Below are 19,478 nucleotides of genomic sequence, written 5' to 3' on the forward strand. Positions count from 1 at the left end.
GAGGAGAAGCTGGAACCCTCACCACGGCCTCCGAGGCCTACCTGGCACCCAAGGCAACTCCCACCTCGGGAGCTTGGCACCAGCTGCGCCTCTGCCCAGGGTGCTCCTGCTCAGACAGCCACACGGCTCAGCCACTGCCCAGGGTGCTCCTGCTCAGACAGCCACACGGCTCAGCCACTGCCCAGGGTGCTCCTGCTCAGACAGCCACACGGCTCAGCCTCTGCCCAGGTGCTCCTGCTCAGACAGCCACACGGCTCAGCCACTGCCCAGGGTGCTCCTGCTCAGACAGCCACACGGCTCAGCCACTGCCCAGGGTGCTCCTGCTCAGACAGCCACACGGCTCAGCCACTGCCCAGGGTGCTCCTGCTCAGACAGCCACACGGCTCAGCCTCTGCCCAGGTGCTCCTGCTCAGACAGCCACACGGCTCAGCCACTGCCCAGGGTGCTCCTGCTCAGACAGCCACAAGGCTCAGCCACTGGCCTCCTCAGGCTGCTGCTCACATGTCACCTTCTCAGCAAGGCCTCCTTGGGCTCCCCACTTTAAATGCTAACCCCATTCCCACCCCATCACACCATATCCCTCATTCGGCTTTATTTTTTCTGTATCATTTATCATTCGACATATTTGTTACAAGTGGTACACACACACACACACACACACACACACAAATGTAGAGTGAGGACAGGAATTTTTTTTTTTCAGAGGCAGAGTCAGAGAGAGGGACAGACAGCAAGGGAGATGAGAAGCATCAATTCTTCATTATGGCACCTTAGTTGCTCAATGATTGCTTTCTTATATGTGCCTTGATTGGGGGGCTACAGCAGAGCTAGTGACCCCTTGCTCAAGCCAGTGACCTTGGGCTTCAAGCCAGCAACCTTTGGGCTCAAGGTAGTGACCCTACACTCAAGCCAGATGAGCATGTGCTCAAGCCAGCGACCTCAGGGTTTCGAACCTGAGTCCTCTGCATCCCAATCTGATGCTCTATCCACTGCATCACTACCTGGTCAGGCAGAAATTTTCATGTTTTTTTTTCTGAAGTTGGAAACGGGGAGGCAGTTTGACAGATTCCCGCATGCGCCTGACCAGGACCCACCTGGCACGCCCACCAGGGGGCGATGCTCTGCCCATCTGGGGCGTTGCTCTGTTGCAACCAGAGCCATTCTAGCGCCTGAGGCAGAGGCCATAGAGCCATCCTCAGTGCCCGGGCCAACTTTGCTCCAGTGGAGCCTTGGCTGCGGGAGGGGAAGAGAAAGACAGAGAGGAAGAAGAGGGGGAGGGGTGGAGAAGCAGATGGGCACTTCTCCTGTGTGCCCTGGCCGGGAATTGAACACGGGACTCCTGCACACCAGGCCGATGCTCTACCATTGAGCCAACCAGCCAGGGCAATTTTCATGTTTTATTTACTGCTGTATCCACAAGTGGCAGGTGGGCATCCTGCTGCTGTTCGTTGCTAGTTCAATATTTTTAAAGACCACATTCCAAAAGGGATATAAAATGAACAATCCAAAAATGAAATTGAGAAAACAATTTCATTTACAATAGCACCAAAAATAATAAAACACTTAGAAACGGACAAAAGACATGTAATACTGATACTCTGAAAACTACAAAATATTACTGAAAGAAATTAAAGAAGTCTGAACAAAAGGCATTCCAGGTTCACGAACCAGAAGACTCAGTACTGGTGACACGGCAGTACTCCCCAAAGTGATCTCCAGTTTCAAAACCATCTTCATAAAAATCCCAGCTGGCTTCTTTGCAGAAATTGACAAGTGGGCCCTAAATTCACATGGATATGCAAGCGATCCAGAACAACCAAAACAATCTTGAAAAATAAGAACAAAGTGGGAAGACACATCTCACTTTGCAATTTCAAAACTTACTACAGAACCTCAATAATCAAGACAGTGTGGTAGTGGATAAGGACAGACAGATAGACAAAATTAACTTGAGAGTTCCAAAATAGCCTTCAGAGTTCACATTTATAGTCAGTCAACTGCTTTTTTATTTTTTTTATTTTTTTACAGAGACAAAAAGAGAGAGAGGGATAGATAGGGATGGACAGACAGACAGGAACGGAGAGAGTTGAGAAGCATCAATCATCAGTTTTTTGTTGCGACACCTTAGTTGTTCATTGATTGCTTTCTCACATGTGCCTTGACCGTGGGCCTTCAACAGACCGAGTAACCTCTTGCTCAAGCCAGCGACCTTGGGTACAAACTGGTGAGCTTTGCTCAAACCAGATGAGCCCGCACTGAAGCTGGCAACCTCGGGGTCTCGAGCCTGGGTCCTCTGCATCCTAGTCCAACACTCTATCCACTGCGCCACCGCTGGTCAGGCTATAGTCAACTTATTTTTGACAAGGCCGCTAAAACAACTTAGTAGGGAAAGAATAAGCTTTTCAGTACATGGCACTGGGACAGCTAAACATCATACAGAACAATGAAGCTGGGCCTCCTACCTCACACCGTATATAAAGATGGGTTCAGAATGGTTTAAAGACCTCTATGGAAGAGCTAATACCATAAAACTTTCACTAGAAGAAAAACTTAGACATAAATCTTTGTGACTTTACATTAGGTAATGATTTCTTTAATAAAACACCAAAAGCACAAGTAAAAAGAAAAAAAAGTAAATTGGACTTAAAAATTTTAAACTTTCATGCTTCAAAGAACACTATTAAAGAAACCAAAAAGACAACCCACAGAATGGGAGATGTTATTTGCAAATCATATATCTGATAAGGGATTTGCATGTAGAATATATAAAGAACTCTTACAAATCAATAATAGAGAGGCGTAACCCAACTGAAAAAATGGGCAAAGGATCTGAATAGATATTTCTCCAAAGAAGGTATACAAATGGCCAATAATCACATGAGAAGGCATCAGTGAAAAGCAAATCAAATGAGATGTTACTTCACACCCACAAGGATGACTATAATAAAAAGGACAGATAATAATAAGTGTTGGCGAGGATGTGGGGAAATTGGAACCCTCATACATTGCTGGCTGGAATGCAAAATGGTGCCATGGCTTCGGAAAACAGCCTGGCACCCTCAAAAGTTTAAACACAGCGTTACCATATGACCCAGCAATTCCACTCCTGGGTATGTACTCAAGAGAAGTGAAAACATGTATCTGCACAGAAACCAGTATATAAATAAGTGGGAACAACCCACATGTCTATCAGCTGGCTAACGGATTAACAAAATGTGCCATATCCATACAGTAGAATATTATTTAGCAGTAAGAAGTGAAACACTGCTGCATGCTACAACATGGATGATGAACCTTAAACGCATCATGCTAAATGAAGAAGCAGTTTAAAAAGACCACATACTGCATGGTTTCATTTATATGAAATGTCCAGAATAGGCAACTCTAGAGCGACAAAAGCAATTAGTGGTTTCCCAGAGCTGGGGCTTTGGGGGAAAGTAGAGAGTGATTGTTAATGGGTAGAAGAGTTTCCTTTTGGGGTGATGAAAGTTGTTCTAAAATTGATTTGTGGTGGTTGCAGAGCCCAGGGAGGGGCTAGTACTGAAACCAGAAGTGAATCATGTCCCAGGATAACAACAGTATGAGGAAAAAAAGGAAGAGGAGGTCACTGAAGAAGAAAAAGAAGAAAAGGAGCGTTGAAGGGAGAGACAAAATTGCAAAGTGCATCTTTGGAGGGAATTTAACCACAAAGGAGATCCCTGGAGGAAAAGTTAGAGACAGGCAGGTAAACCTTTGGAATATGGGTAGTTTTATCTGTTCACTTATCATTCATGAGGTCAGCCTATTATTAGTCGATTATATTAATTCTCTTTGTTCATAAACGTCCTGGGTATTGAGAAAATAACCTGACACCACAGAACAGCACGTGCTCTCCAAGGAGAAAGGACTCAGGACAGCAGGAAGGAAATTCACTGCTACTGGGCACCTGGTATGTGCCAGCTATTGTCCCAGGTGTGCCTATATATGTTGTCTCTAAACTTAATCTTCACAACACTCCTTTGATCGAATCAACAGACTAAACAGTCTGTTTCCCCGGTTCCATTTCCATTGCCCGTATTAGAGAAAACAAAGGCAGCAGGTGGGGAAGGGGTCACTGGGTGAGAAAAATAAAGCTAAAAATGTCGTTTCAGACGCCCATCAGCGTACCCTCCTGCCTCCTTTTCAGAGCTGTCACCTTTTGGGTCTGGTCCTAGATTTTTCACCAAACATTGCTTTTTTCAGGTCGCTTTTCCCTTTTAACACAGCACTGCCCCCAAATGCTCATATATTAACCCTTGCCATTCCTTGTCCAACAGACCCACTACCACACTTAGCACATGTATGTGAGTTTATGTGTTCCAGTGCTGGTATATTCGATTCAGGCACAAAGAAGTGCCGTCTTCCCTGCAGGATCGGCCAGAATGTCAAATCCAAATTCTGGACACGGGTGTCCTGTCCCTGCCACGGGACTGCCTCCTTGCCTTGTGCTTCTGCAAGGCTGCCGAGCGCCAGTGGGGTTTGGCTTGTTTTAAGTTGTTAAAAAAACAAAAACAAAAAAATGTAGGAGAGGAGAAAAAACAAAAAATAAGCTAATCATAGCAACCCATTGTGCGGTACTCAAACTTAGCCTGTGTTTTATGGTCAACTGAGAAATTCAAAGAGCGTTGCAGAAACACCCGAAGCACGCATGAAAAGTAGCAGGATTGCTGCCAATCACTTTTTGTTTCTCAGGCAACGTGGGTTTTTTTGTTGTTGTTTTTTTGGCCTGAAAAATCATATCAAACAATAAATTATTTATTGAGCAGCTACTATGTGACAGGTGCTCTAATGCCAATTGAATGTGATGGGGTTTTTAATTATTGCCTTTTCTCCTTTAAAACATTGAAGGCATTGATCAGGATGCTTTAGCTGTTTTCTCTTCAAGCAATTTTATGATCATAAATGTCTATGCTGAATTTTCTGAGTCTTTTTTATTTTCTTTTGTTTTCTTCCTACTCTTGTTGGGTTTTCTTTTTTGTTTGTTTGTTTGCTGTTTTTCTCGCCTAAAATTTTCTTTTCTTTTCCTACTCTCTGATTTTTAGGGAGAAAAAAAAATCTAGCATCTGGGTCTGAGATCACTTGAAATGTCTGGGCTGGGGATTGCTAATGACCTCCCAGAGATAACCCAAATTGCTGATTTAGCAAAGCCCATTCTTGACCTTGACACAAGACAAGATAGGCAAAGGGGAAGGACTTGGCAGGGAGCAGTGAAAGAAAAAGGATCATAGAGGCGCTCAGATCTCCCCAGTCCCCACCCCCATTCAGCAAACACCTGGCTGAGTTGGAAAACATGACCGGTCCAACCTTCCTATTGGCACCAATTGAAGCTGTCAGCTCTAGGCTTGTCACCAGTTGCACTGGGAGGCCCCGGGCAGCCACAAGAGCCCTAATTAGGCAGAAATGACACTTCTACAACTGACCTGCCAGGACCTTTGGCAAACCATTTAACATCATTAGTTAACATTTTTTTAAAAAGTGTGAATGTAAATGAACAGCCAATGGCTTTCAATGGAGTTTGTCGGTGGCATCTCCCCCCAACCCCCCACCTCCCTGCTCACTCTTTCTCTTTTTACATGAATAGTCCACTTGTTTTCTCCAGAATTGGAGGGAGGCGCTGGGGGATAAGGGAGAAGAGGACCAGTCCTCCAAGAGGAGAGACATGTTAAGGCACAAACAAGCTGGGGGGGGGGACCACCTCTTCCTGCCTCACTATGCGCCCAAACAGAGCGGAGCAGGGGACAGGGTGTGCCCAGCAGGCTAGACCCATGCCAGGTCCGCTCCACGAGCCACAGACAGCAGCTGTTCCAGGCTTCCGGTCAATGGGAAACGATTTCATTTCCTGACCCCAGTAGTGCCTCCGTAATACCCTTTCACTCACACCTCCACCCACTTGGCATTCCAAAGAAGCAGGTGTTTTGCAGCCGGTTAGTCAATGTCTTACGTCTGCTTATGTCTCCATGGACGCGCTTCACGGGTTCCTAGTTCCTCTCCAAAGGAACGAAGTTCTAGGGTAACCGTTTCAGATGCTGCTTTGATACTTACACACATTAGTTCGTTTCCTACCTGAGGCGGTTGCTTCCCACCTTGAGTCACACTTCATTTTGCTCTTTGCTGTACAGCCACAGAATCCGTACACGCCAACACTCTCCATCTGTGGGAGGGGAAAAGAGTTTCGCCGTGAAAATGTCACTGTGTTCCTCTGTCTCCATGCTGCTGTCCAGTGGTGCGCCCATGCTGGCTGACAGAGGAAGGGGCAGCTCAGGCAGGAGACAGGTTTTAGATGGGCAGCGGAGGGGCCCGTTCCTGCGGCCTTTGCACTCACCGCTACCTAACTCTCTGCGTGGCCCTGGGCAGAGCGGTTGGCTCTGAGTCTGGCCGGCTGCTCTCAGAACATAATGCCTTACAACTTCAAGTGAGAGAATAGACAGAAGCATGGTAACAACCAGAAAGCTTGTAAAAGGTGTGGCATTGTGGACCAAGAAGAGCTGCCAAAATTGAGAAGCTATGCCTGGTTCTCATCTAGCCTACATGGAGGAGAGGAGAAATGGAGACTGTCCCCTGTTCCCCAAGGCCCCTGCGCCACCAGCACGCCCCAGGTCCCTCCCTGCCCCCTCCACCTGCTTTTTCTCAAAAGGACTGTGAATTCTACAAAGAGAAGTGCAAGGTGCAAAGCAAATCCCTAAAACCCGCGGTTATACGAGCTTTTTAGCCTCTCTGTTGGATCCTAAACAGCACGAGGGGCAGCCTGTCTTGTGAGCCTCCGGATTTCTAGAAGCCCGGAGAACAGTGGCCGGCGCACAGTAGATGCACAATAAATGTTTACTGAGCTGAAACGCGGTGCAGCCTGCAGAGCCGTGCTGGGCGCAGGCAGGATGTGTGTGCTTTGGGAAGGTTGCACACATCCTGAATTTGGAGAGTTTTAACTTGTCTCTGAATTAAAGACGAGTAAAATCACGCGGGCTGCGTGTGGTTAGAGAGGGCCTGTAACTCGTCGCGAGGGAGAAGGAAAAGAAAGCAATCTTAGTTTGGGGCAGAAAGCGAGAGAAAATACTGGAAAACGTCCTTAATAACAGTAAATGGGGAAGAGAGAGAGAGAGAGAGAGCAGCTCATCGTGATGGAGCATTTAGTGCTTTTAAGCTAAATACCACAGCATATTAAGCAAATAGAGAAAAGCCAGCTAGAAGATGTCAGCCAATTGAAGCGAACAGTGCTCAGAAAGCCGATAGGAGGTGCCCCGCTTTGACCCCTTTCCCCATCACATGCCTGGTCCGCGCCTGCTTGTTTAGTGCGCCTCTCCTCTCCAGCTGCGGAGCTTATTGAAAAGCTCTTGCTCCCTGCCTGGTTTTGGCACATTTTCTGCAGGTGCCTCCTACTGCGGCCACAATGGGCTGCTAGGGAGGTTCAGACCTGTCAACAGCTACAGGGGAGGGGGTGGCGGTGGTGGAGCCGGCGCAGCCGTTTGTCTTAAAGGGCCAGTGACATGGTGCGCCTCCGCGGAGCCTGCAGCACAGGCACCTGCTAATGAGATGAATCCTTTCTCCCGCTCTCTCTTTCTCTCTTTAATGATTTAACTTGATCGCTTTGGTTCCATTCTGGAAGGGGAATTGCTCCATTGATCATATAAAGTAATTGCCTGTAAAACATTGCCCTGCGAGGACAACGACTACTTCCCTGGCTGAAAATGTCACAGCAATTGAAAAGCTCTTAGCCCAGTTCAAGAACGAGGGGGCTGGAGAGAGCAGCCTTTGTATACGTCCCCAAGTGCTTGCGTGTTTAGAGTTATAAGTTTTGGGTGTGACTGATGGGATTTCAAGACAGAGAATTTCCCTTCCCGTAGCAATACAGTATGATTTTGTGTGAGGTTGTGGGAAATGAACCAAACTGAACTCAAAACTCCCTCCACCCTAAAATAGTCCAGGGAAAGACATTATTTTCTTCATCACCCAAGCCATTCTTTCCTGGGAAGCCATGAACGCGAAGGGATGCCTGCATTGGTCAAATGTGATTTAGGAGAGCGTCTTCCTTCTTGCACAAGATGACAGCATCTTTGTCTAGGAGGCAGCAGGAGCCTGGGTTTAGGAAAGGAAGGACTGACGCTCTAACTGGGTAAGAGTTGCTGATTCTTCAGACTTGTCACTTGGCGGCAGCAGTGACACATTGTAGGAACAGGGACTACACACTTCAGTTTTCATAAATACTTTAATAGTCGTCGCCACACCAACGTGAGAGTAATTCACCTGGGGAAAATCACTTTGTTGTAGGTATGAACCGGCCAGCAAAATAAACAGCTGTTGGTGATGATTTCATTCTCCTCTGACAGGTGAACGCCTATATTTGTATCTGAATGAAAGAGAGGCTTTTCTTCTTCTTTTTTTTCAATTTAATTGGTGGGAAACAGCACTTGTTAAGTGAGATGTGGCCAGGTTACTAAGATTACTAATTTGGGAACGTTTCAGGTGAATCACCTTCTAACAGAATGAATCATGATTTTTTTTTTTTTTTTTGTAGCTGATGAAGTAAGCAGTAATCATACTTATTACTGTACTTTTTTAAAAGGGCAAAAAACATCTGCCTGCTTGACACATAGAGAGAGTATGGGGTATTCAGTAAAAAGGCCATTTAAAATGATAAATCTGAAGAAAGCTGTAAAACTTTTTACATCTAAACCTCTAAAAGGTCATGGTACTAGTTTCATAACTTGTAAGTAGATGCCGCAGGGATTTTTTTTCCTTAGAATTTAGAAATTTTGGATTTTAGCATTATAAATCTTGTAATGTTGTCAGAATACACAGATATTCAGTTACGGTGGTGACATATTCCACAAAAATATGACGTATATAATAAACGATATTTTTTCCTTTACCTATCCACATAGTGAAGAGAATTTTTTAAATTCCTTAAATTTAAACACGTTAAATAAATTGACTCCTGAACAGGAAGAATTACATTGGCGGCCTTGCACAAATGGCCAGAGATTTATTTATGGGAAGAGGAGGCAAAGTCTGTGCTTCTGTAGCTTGTATGAGAAGTTTGTTGTTGCTGCTATTGTTTTCGTTTGTAAAATGAGGATGTGGAATTACATGACCCCAAAATTCAACCTGGCTGTATGATTTCCTCATCTACCAAAATGATTTCTACAATGGCAAATGAACGAGCAGTTAATATAACCACAGTTGTGTCTAGCAGCTTTGCCTATGAGATAGGCAGTGGAGACAGAGTAGAAGTGGGTTGAGTAAAGCCCCTGCGGCCAAGATAGGAAGTCTAGACTATCAAGGCTGGAGTCCCATGCCCGCTGGTAGGAACCTCCAGGAATGCACAGGGAAGGTGGCGTTGGTTGGCAGTGGGAGGCACCGGGGTAGCTGGTCCGCACCCTCGGGCCCCGTGTCCTCTGCGTGAACTCCCAGAGTGAGAGTGTGAGTGGATGGCGTTAACACCATTCATCATATTTCTGGATGGGGGTAAGGAGAGCGTTTGAAGAGGAAAAAACAAACCAAACAAGCCCATTGTCAGCGGAACGAATGTCAGTCCGACGGGAGCCGCAGGACTGGTCTCCTCTTTGGTTTCTTTGCACACGATGCAAAAGGTCTGTTCAGAGACAGCAAAATGGCGTGTCTCACAGGCTTATTCCTCATGGGTCTTTGCAACACATTTTAAACCAACTGACTTCACGAGGTCAAAATTCACCTTGAATTATGTTTGTTCGAACTTCATACCAAATAGGGTTGGTCAAGATATTGGGCGTGCGTTTGAAAATCAAAGAGTATATTTTTAAATGCTGCATAATTCCTATATCCAAGCACACCTAACTGGTGAGATGTGTGCGGAGTGGTGAGAATTATAACCTGGGCTACGATGTGATCGTTCTGAAGGGGAAGAGCTAACACTTCATAAGTGTAAATTTACTTATGGAGTGAGAGCCATGGACATTTCAACCTGGCCCTCTATTTATTGATACTTAGCATTTACTCTTGTTACCAACATGTATCTCAGCCACTAAAAGTTAATTTAAGACTTTTATACTTTATATTTAAGTATTAAAAAGATTTTTTATATTTAAATAAAAAGTTAACATCAGGCTGATGGATAACGTACCTGTTGAAAAGCCTGTATTCCCTATACAAGATGTCCTTACTTTCCAGTTAGAAAAGAAGGTCACTCTGAACTTTGTTTTATGGCTCCTGAATTGATACAGAGCTACTATTGATATTGATATAGCTAAGGGAAGGAAAAGATCTTCTATTTTATGCCTTGGTCGGACGCAGGGGACCGTTCTAAATGAGTATCTCGGCTGCAGTTTGTACGACTAAGTCAGACGTGACGGAAGCTATACACGCAGAGACCTCGCTTTCTCCTCCATAAAAAGCCTGGTTCTACTTTTTTATTTCTTGCAACCTTTTAAGAATTACATACTGCAAAGTTTCCTTTCTTTCAAAAGTCAGAAAGCACTGAACAGCCAAAGGAGTGTTTCTATATTCTGCTTTTTCTCCAGTTTGTCTGACACAGGATCAAAATCCCTTTTCTCTAATCATATCCTTCCAGAGTTATAGCTTATCTTAAAATACCAACTGAAAGAGATGCATTTTAGGAACAACACATGTATGACTGCTCCAAAAGACTAGTCTTAGATGCCTACCATAAGAAACCCTAAAACTTTACCTATATATTTTGTCAAAAATAGATGAGGCAGAATAGCATGAGGTCTATAATCCTAAAGCCTGAATTTGGAAAGCAAGGTGAGTCTCTCATAAATACAGTAATTGTATAGGCTGATAGTATGTAAAAGCCAAGCCTTAACCCTGGACGGTACAGGCGTGTATGTGACATTCTCTGTCCGATCCACCAGCCAGGGTCTAGTTTTGTGCCAAGCAGGATAGTGCTTTCTTCTTAGCATTAAAGCTTGAAAAAAGAGTGTGGAAAGTTCAAGGCATGCCCCTGGTGAATCAGAGTCAAACCCAGACAACATACACAAGGGAAGGTAAGAACGGTTCTCTTTAGTTTAAAAACAAACAACAACAACAAAAAAAACACACACATGGTGATTCCTTTTGTTCTCATATAACAAATAATACTTGGAGATAAAGTCTATTGCAAATATAAATTCAAAAAGAGCTTATAATTTTGAATTCTTCAATTTGCTTGCATTTCCTGCTTTTGCAGATTTATAATTATCTCAAAAAGACAATTAATTCTCCAATAATAGGTTTATGAGAAATATAGAGAAAAAATTATTACAGATAATATTTTCCTTGCAATGGTCTTAGTTAAAAATTCAAATAGATAGTATTTCCAGTAAAGTAATCATTCTTAGGACAATATTCATTCTGAAGTTTATAAATTGATAAACATATAGTTTACTTATTCAAATACCATACTTTATACATTATGTTTTTTGTTCTTCCTCTACAAAACATAGTTTTTTTATTTTGTATTCTCAACATGAGCACAGCAAATTTATTTTCCCCTTATAAGCAGTCAGCCTAGCTATAAAGAAAAGAAAGCATCTATGATTAAGCACCAAAGCTGAGTTCGGATCCACAGTTAATAAAAATCCCAACAAGTGTTGACATAAAATAATTTTACATCAAAAAGAAATCTGGTACCGGATCTCTCAGATTAGTATTCTATGTTTAAAATTTAAAGGTACAAAAATTCTTCAGCGAGTACAGCTATCTACAGTTGCCTGAGACAGCTCTTCTCTATGAAGAGACCTGACTCACGACTTTGGTTCACAATCCTCTCTATTTTCAAATCCCCATAAAGTTTATCAGAATGGAGTGCAAATATTTGGCCATGAACTTTGGGCAAGATGGTTACCTAGAATAGCTCAGGGATATTTCAAATCACTCAGTTGTTTAGAAATCAATTCAAATTTTTACAACAGTCTAACAGCAACTGTTGAACGGGACGAGCTCCTTCAGGGAGCTTTGCGAGTCCGACCAGGGCAGGGGAAGGGAGTGGGCCCTGGATCGCTCACGTGGCTTCCTTGGGCCCTATCTCCACGCACACAAAAGAAACAGAGGTCAGGACAAGCACACAGACACTTCTCTTCCAAACCTCACTTCTACTTTAATTATTTATTTCCAGTGAAAGTGCTATCACACAAAATCATCCTAATATACAGGGAGGGGCTGGCCAAAGTAGGCTTACAGCTGTACGAATGGAAAGTAATACAATAATTAATAAATAATAATACAAGAAAAAAAAACTGTGTTTTGCATACTCATGATTGTAAATCTACTTTCGTCCACCCCTGTGTATCAATCATTTCTGTCTGAGTCTTAGTGTGCTAGATTCTCCTGCACTTTCCTTTTCCTTCCTATCCCCAGACTGTAACACAAAAAATGTGGTGTGCAGACTACATACAGCCCAAGCCACGTATCTTTAACATGTTACAATTATTTCCACTCTAGAAATAACATTGTAGTCTTTCATTCTTACTAAGTCTCTCTTTCAAGTTTTAGTGGAAACATTATTTGTTTCTGACTTTTATTTCTATAATGCCCACCTCAGGTGTTGAATGCATAATCACAAAATATAATAACTGTATTAGTTCATTAAAAACAGAATCCATTATCCCTTGTTAATATACAATTCTGTGTATTTTTTTTAACTGGACAGAAATTTAATCTAACACATTAGGCTGGTAACAGAGATTCATCCACAAGTGTCAGCTTAAATAAGTTTGGAAGTCCACAGGGCTCCAATGATAACTTTATATGATTGTCACATATAAAAGAGATACAGTAAAATCAAATCAATATTGAGGAATTGGTGTAAAATTATTTTATTTGCTAAAAATTCCTGGAAATTTACTCCCCCCACAAATCATAATTCTTCAGGAAATAATCCTCACCTGAGTCTGTGACTAGCATTTTAAAAAACTATTTGAGTAACGAAAATCCTCCAAATTCTTAAACAGGACCCAAAAAACAAACAAACAAACACGCAAATCAAGGAAGAAAAAGAGAAAAACAACAACATAAGACAACCCTACACTTTGCCAATAACAACTGTAAAGGGTTGAGACCTACATTTGTGACAAGAAAAAATTTTAAATCCCACAATTTTGTAAAGCTTCCCGTTTTGGAGATTAACATTACCATAAAATTCACAGCCAGGCTGATAGACGTCACCAGTTATAAAAGCAGAGGCTGTCTTGTCGTTTTGCTAAAAAGAAATAGATAATTCCTCTTAAGCAGATTAACTTAAAGTACATTTTCAGAGAAGCTAAAATCCCCTTCAACCAGGGTCTTAAGTTTAATTACAAAAGTCGAACAATTTATTAGCTCTCATTTAAGTGCAGCAACAGAATAAGTGGTCACACAACTCTCAGGGGCCAGGAGACAAACCCAATCAATATTTGCCTTAGTAACAGACAGAGAAAACATTTTCAGCCATAACTTGATAAAACCTCTACCTGGTTCACTTAACTGGGCCTCTTCCCCTCTTTCTTCTTTGCTGCCCCTATGTGGAAAAAAATGGTTAACCTTTTCTCCATTCACAATAAACGCTATGACTGTTTTTAGTTTGCTACTTCTATATTTAAAAAAAGAACTACTTTTGTAGAATATGTTATAGGTACTTGCTTTATTAGCCCCATTATTATGTCACAAAATATTCCTAAGTTGTATCTACTTCTATAAACTTAAAAATTATCCATTTAAAAATGGCAAAATAGCTTGCTTACAGGATTTCTCTTCTTGCCCGATGTTTTCCCTTTCTCTTTACTGTCTGAACTCACTAGATAATGGCCTTTCTTCCAATTTCATTCTGCGTACATAGAACTGTGTGTCTATACCTGAAAAATACCAATTAAACTGCCAGTGGTAGCATCTCCGACAGTATCTTTTGGTCTTCAGTGTCAAAGCTCTTTGAACAAATGACCGGAAGACTAACGCTAAAACAGCCTTTGACAGGAATGTCAGCTTTGTGCGCTCACTTTAGGACTATAGCTCTAGCTCTCTGCTTTATTTGGGAAGAAAGGGAGAAATAACCCATCAACTTTATAATGTGCACAAATGGTAAAGGTTAAAATGAAAGTGAAAGATTTTGATCACCTCAAAAGGTCACTAATACTGCTTTTAAAGGGAGGGGAAGTTCCCCTTATCATTTAATGCAATTCCCTCTGAACTTCTGTACAAAGCTAAATAAAGGGTTTCCGATAAGTAATGCAAAACTGCTAAAAATGCTGTATTTTCCTTGTCCTCGATTTCTTTGGTAATAATGACATCATTTACTATGTGTTGGACACAGTGGGAAGAAGTTCATAGGATTTTAAAATTTAATTTCATAGCAATCCTCTGAAATTGAAAATATTAGCAACAGAGAAATGGGCTCAGAGAGGTTTAGGAACTTGTAGAAGGTCACACAGCTGAGAACGGAAAGAACTAGGACTTGAACCCGAGGGGTCTGATTTCAAGACCCACTACTTCTAAGCCATCATAGCTGTATCCATTATCAAACCATTCCTGGTGAAGTCATTCTCTTTCTGACATGATCCATGAAGAAATCTTTTAGAGCCCTGGCTTCAACCTCAGCTGCACACTAACATCAGATATTAAAAAATACTTATGCTTGGGCCCCACCCTTAGAGACTCTGATTTCATAGGTCACTACTACAGCAGTGAATAAAATAGAAAATCCTTCTCTTCATGATGCTGAAATTCTAATGGTGCTTAGATTCTAGAAGAATCTAGTAGAATCTCCAGGTGATTTTAATGTGCAGCCCAGAGCGAAAACCAGTGATCAACTGGATAATATCACTTATCTAGGCCTCTTACTCCAAGCCCTCAAAGTAGGCAACTCAACTGGCAGAGAACGGGCCAGAGTCCAGCTGACATGAGACAGCAGAATCTCTTAGAGGGTGCTAGATTTGAGAAGCAGAACAGCCCAATGGGAAATGCATGGGCAATGGAGTCAGCTGGACCCGGGTTTACACTCCAGCTCCACTGTGTAACCTTGGGGCAATCGCTTGTATTTCGTGGTTGTTCGGAAGACTCAATGGGATGATGCACAGAAAGCCCCAGGCACATAAAAGTGCTCCATCAATGGTAGTTGATGTTGTGGTTTTGTTGTTATTATTACTACAGTGGTAATGACTACTGCCAGAAGGCATTAGGAATGAAAAAATCAAATCACAAAAAAACCCACATTTTTATTAGTCAAGTAATTTCTACTTTTATTACACAGCATTTAATTTGCAGCTATTTATATTGCAATTAACTTGGCAATCATATTTTCATTCATGACGACTGGGTAAGGGTAACATTATTAGTCCCTTTTTCTAGATGAGGAAAAGAACATTTCCATCTATTCTGCCTCCAGTTTCTATGATTCTATGATTAAAGACACCTGCAATCATGTTCATTAGTTCCCTATGAAAAATGATATTCAACACAGATGGCAAATGCAGGAAAGAAGAATTAACAAGCACTTGATAGCAAGCCCAGAATAACACCTAACTAATCACTTCTGAACACTAAAGTCATGGCAAACAAGTTCCAATTTATATAAAGATGTCAGAAAGAATTAAGGAGAAATGAACAAATACATTTTTCTTTATCCTCATTCATTTATAAAATGTCTGACATGGCTTAGATATTCTAGTTGAAATACATACAGAAGAATGGTTAATTTCTTCTCTGAAGGGTTCCATTAGCAGATAGGAATACACTAATAATGTCTTGATATTTTATCTTAAGTCAGAGCTACAAAGTAGAGAGACACAATTCCTTGGTTCTCAATCAAGATCTCCAAGAAGCCCATGGACCCTGAACAAGAGTCCCATTACTTCAGACATACACCTAACACATTCTCAACACTGAAGAATGGCTTGCCTGGAAATAGCATCTTTGTCATATGTACAAAGTGTCCATGAATGCAATACAAATGCTTCTAGACATACTACTGAATTCATAGTCACTATATGTAACCACTATTACATGGGAGAGGAGTCCTCAATTTTTTATTGTTAAAAAGGAGTCTTCAGGCCTGACCAGGCAGTGGCGCAGTGGATAGAGTGTCAGACTGGGATGCGGAAGACCCAGGTTCGAGACCCGGAGGTCGCCAGCTTGAGCGTGGACTCATCTGGTTTGAACAAAAATTCACCAGCTTGGACCCAAGGTCACTTGTTCAAGCAAGGGGTTACTCGGTCTGCTGAAGGTCCATGGTCAAGGCACATATGAGAAAGCAATCAATGAACAACTAAGGTGTCGCAATGCGCAACGAAAAACTAATGATTGATGCTTCTCATCTCTCCGTTCCTGTCTATCCCTGTCTATCCCTCACTCTGACTCTCTGTCTCTGTAAAAAATAAAAAAAAAATAAATTAAAAAAAAAGGAGTCTTCAGGCATGCTCTTTCTCCTTCTGGAGCATGTCATTGCCTTTCCTAGCTCTCTCATCTCTCAAGGTGTGGTCTCTCTCTCTCTCTCTCTCCCTCCCTCCCTCCCTCGTAAGCTTCAGGGTCCATTTTTGCCTCCAAATCATTTCCTGAGCCCATTTCTTCTATGGCTCACTTCTACCTCTGTGACTTTCTAAATAAACTTTCTCTTATAGTTTGAAAAAAAAAAAAAGAGTCTTCATCAAAAAAGTTAGGAAACACCAATCTCGTAGAACCCCCTCGTTTTGTTGAATAGGTCCTAGGAGGTCTTCGGGACAGCTGGGATTCCAGTCTGGGTTTCCCAATTCCCAAACGGTCTGTCGCACATTATACATCTCTTCCAAAGAGAAGTTAACAGTCATGGCTGTATCCTTTTTCTAATATTCCTTCTCTTTCTAAAAGGGGAGAATAAAATCCTACCCTCTCTCCCTGGGTATGTTCCAGAATTTTCTATAAATCCTGAACCTTTCTTTTCTCTTTCCTTCTCTTCCTTTCCCTTGCCTCCTCAAATCCCCAGTTTATACCTTCAGGGGTGGCGGTACTCCACTCCACCCCTTTCAAGCTCTGATGCTCTGGAAGTGCGCTTGGAACTGAGCCTTAATATGAAGGTACTAAATAAGGAATGTGTTAAGTATGTATTAAATATGCATATGCTGGCTCTGGCCAGTTGGCTCAGTGGTAGAGTGTCAGCCTGGCGTGCAGGAGCCCCGGGTTTGATTCCCGGCCAGCGCACATAGGAGAAGCGCCCATCTGCTTCTCCACCCCTCCCCCCTCCTTCCTCTCTGTCTCTCTCTTCCCCTCCCACAGCCAAGGCTCCACTGGAGCAAAGTTGGCCCGGACGCTGAGGATGGCGCTATGGCCTCTGCCTCAGGCACTAGAATGGCTCTGGTTGCAAAAGAGCAACGCCCCAGATGGGCAGAGCATCATCCCCTGGTGGGCATGCTGGGTGGATCCCAGTAGGGCGCATGCGGGAGTCTGTCTGACTGCCTCCCCATTTCCAACTTCAGAAAAAAAAAAAAGAAAAAATATGCATATGCATGGATGAAAATGATCTATAGCTAAAAGCCCAGAATTTCTGTATCTATGGAAAATAAGAAAATTGATATATTCATAAATAATCATTTTATTTTCTCTGAATCTGTCAACACTAACAGGTTCTTAAACCCCTAGCATACCAACTTTCCAAAATGCTTTCACGTCTTTTATTTCAACTTATTTTTCCAATTGGTCACTAAAATGTAAGCACCACTGGAGTTCAATTAGAATTTAAGTGCCAGGACTGACTGGTGGTGGTGCAGTAGATAGAGTGTCAACCTTGCATGCAGAGAGGTCCCAAGTTCCAAACCCCGTGCTCTGACTTGAGCACGGCTCATCCAACTTGAGCTCAGGTTCACCAGCTTAAGTACAAGGTCACCAGCTTGAGTGTGAGATCATGGCCATGATCCCAAGGCCACTGGCTTAAGCCCAAAGATCTGTGGCTTGAGGCCCAAGGTCGCTGGCTTGAGCCCAAGGTCACTGGCTTGAGCAAGGGGTTACTGGCTTGAGCAAGGGGTTACTGGCTCAGCTGGAGCCCCAGGTCAAGGCACATATGAGAAGCAATCAACAAACAACTAAAGTGCTGCAACTACAAGTTGATACTTCTCATCTCTCTCCCTTCCTGTCTCTCTCCCTCTCTCTCTAAATATAAATAAAAGAATTTAAATGCCAGAATGAGAAGAAATGTTATTTTTATTCTCAGCTTTCCTCCACAACATCTAAAATAGTGCCTGGTACATGGGTGCATTCAATTAATGTTGATTGAGTGAGTGACAGAAGTAAACAGGAATGACAGAGTTACTTATTCATTATTTAGCCTACATACAATTTTATTTCTGAAGAGAAAATGATCTACAAGGAAGAACTGAGTCCCTCATCTTTTCAGTCTTCAATTCTCCTGTAAGATTTGACTTAACATCCTTCCCTCAAATATTTTTAATGTAATTCTTCAAAATTATATAAGTAATGCATTCATTTTAGGCAAATCAGATACTACCAATATATAAAGAAAATAAAAGGGCCTGTGATCCCATTGCCCAAGGATGATACAGTTAACATGCTCATATCCTTTCAGACTTCATTCTGTGCATAGATACACACACACATCTGACATGTTCCCAAACCCTCTGCCCTAGACTCCAGGATTTGAAGTTTCTTCTTTTATGCCTAAGCCCTTTTTGTTGATCTCCTATGATAGCTCCTTACCCTCTTCCTACATCTTAAATATATCCCTTTCCCAATATTTAGATCCTTAGTTCAAGAGGATTTTTTCCTTTTTCTTTCCAGAAGATTCATCTATTCTCTCTCCACTTGAAATTCGTTGTGGGTATCTGTAATTTCAGTCTTCCCTTTCCTCGGGGATGCCAGTGCCCTACAGGTCTAATCAAATGTATCCTGTTCCAACCAAACCAAATCACTCTCTCATTTACCCCATTTCTGTCAACTGCAACAAAATTTTACAAGCTATCCTTAATGGTGTCTTCTTTGGTTCCTCAACCTCACTCAAAGTGATTTTCACCCTCCGTTCCTATTATCTCTTTCTCCTTTCTCTTCCCATTGCTACTAAAATTATTTAGGCCCTTATATCTATATTATTTTCTGCCTGAGTCTCCTGTGTTTTGTATAACCAAGCAGCCACCCAGGTTACCCACTGCTGCCACTTAACTCCCTACAATAAATACCACTTCCATCTTGCCTATCCTATATTCAGAAATGTGGGATGGCTTCCCACTTTTACAGAATGGTATTCTAGCTCCTTCACAATCTCACTTCAGACTATTTTTACATCTTGTTTCTCACTGTTCTTAAAAATAAACCTTTTGCTCCAGCCAGCTTGGTGTACTCAGTACTCACCCAACTCCAAAACATTCGATTGTGAGTTAGGTATTTACTAAGCATCTATTATGCACAAAATCCATTCATTCATTCAACAAATATTTTCTGAGCATCTGTTCTATCAGCTGATTCAGCTGGGGATGAAAAGACACACCAAGTCCCTGTCTTCATAGAGACTCGAAGACATGGTGGTCCCAGCTCAGGATACT

The 19,478-nt window shown here is 42.3% G+C and overlaps 1 protein-coding gene across 2 annotated transcripts in view; it reads right to left on the reverse strand.

The window, feature by feature from the left end:
• Positions 1-19,478, reverse strand: part of HSPA12A (heat shock protein family A (Hsp70) member 12A) — a 132,837-nt gene that overhangs the window by 111,584 nt on the left and 1,775 nt on the right. For both annotated transcript variants that reach the window (XM_066240482.1, XM_066240480.1), the window contains exon 2: positions 6,082-6,169. In XM_066240482.1, the coding sequence (XP_066096579.1) occupies positions 6,082-6,169 (88 nt within the window). The remainder of the gene's footprint in view (positions 1-6,081; positions 6,170-19,478) is intronic.

The sequence above is a fragment of the Saccopteryx bilineata genome, chromosome 7 (assembly GCF_036850765.1).
Source record: "Saccopteryx bilineata isolate mSacBil1 chromosome 7, mSacBil1_pri_phased_curated, whole genome shotgun sequence".
Lineage (NCBI taxonomy): Eukaryota > Metazoa > Chordata > Mammalia > Chiroptera > Emballonuridae > Saccopteryx > Saccopteryx bilineata.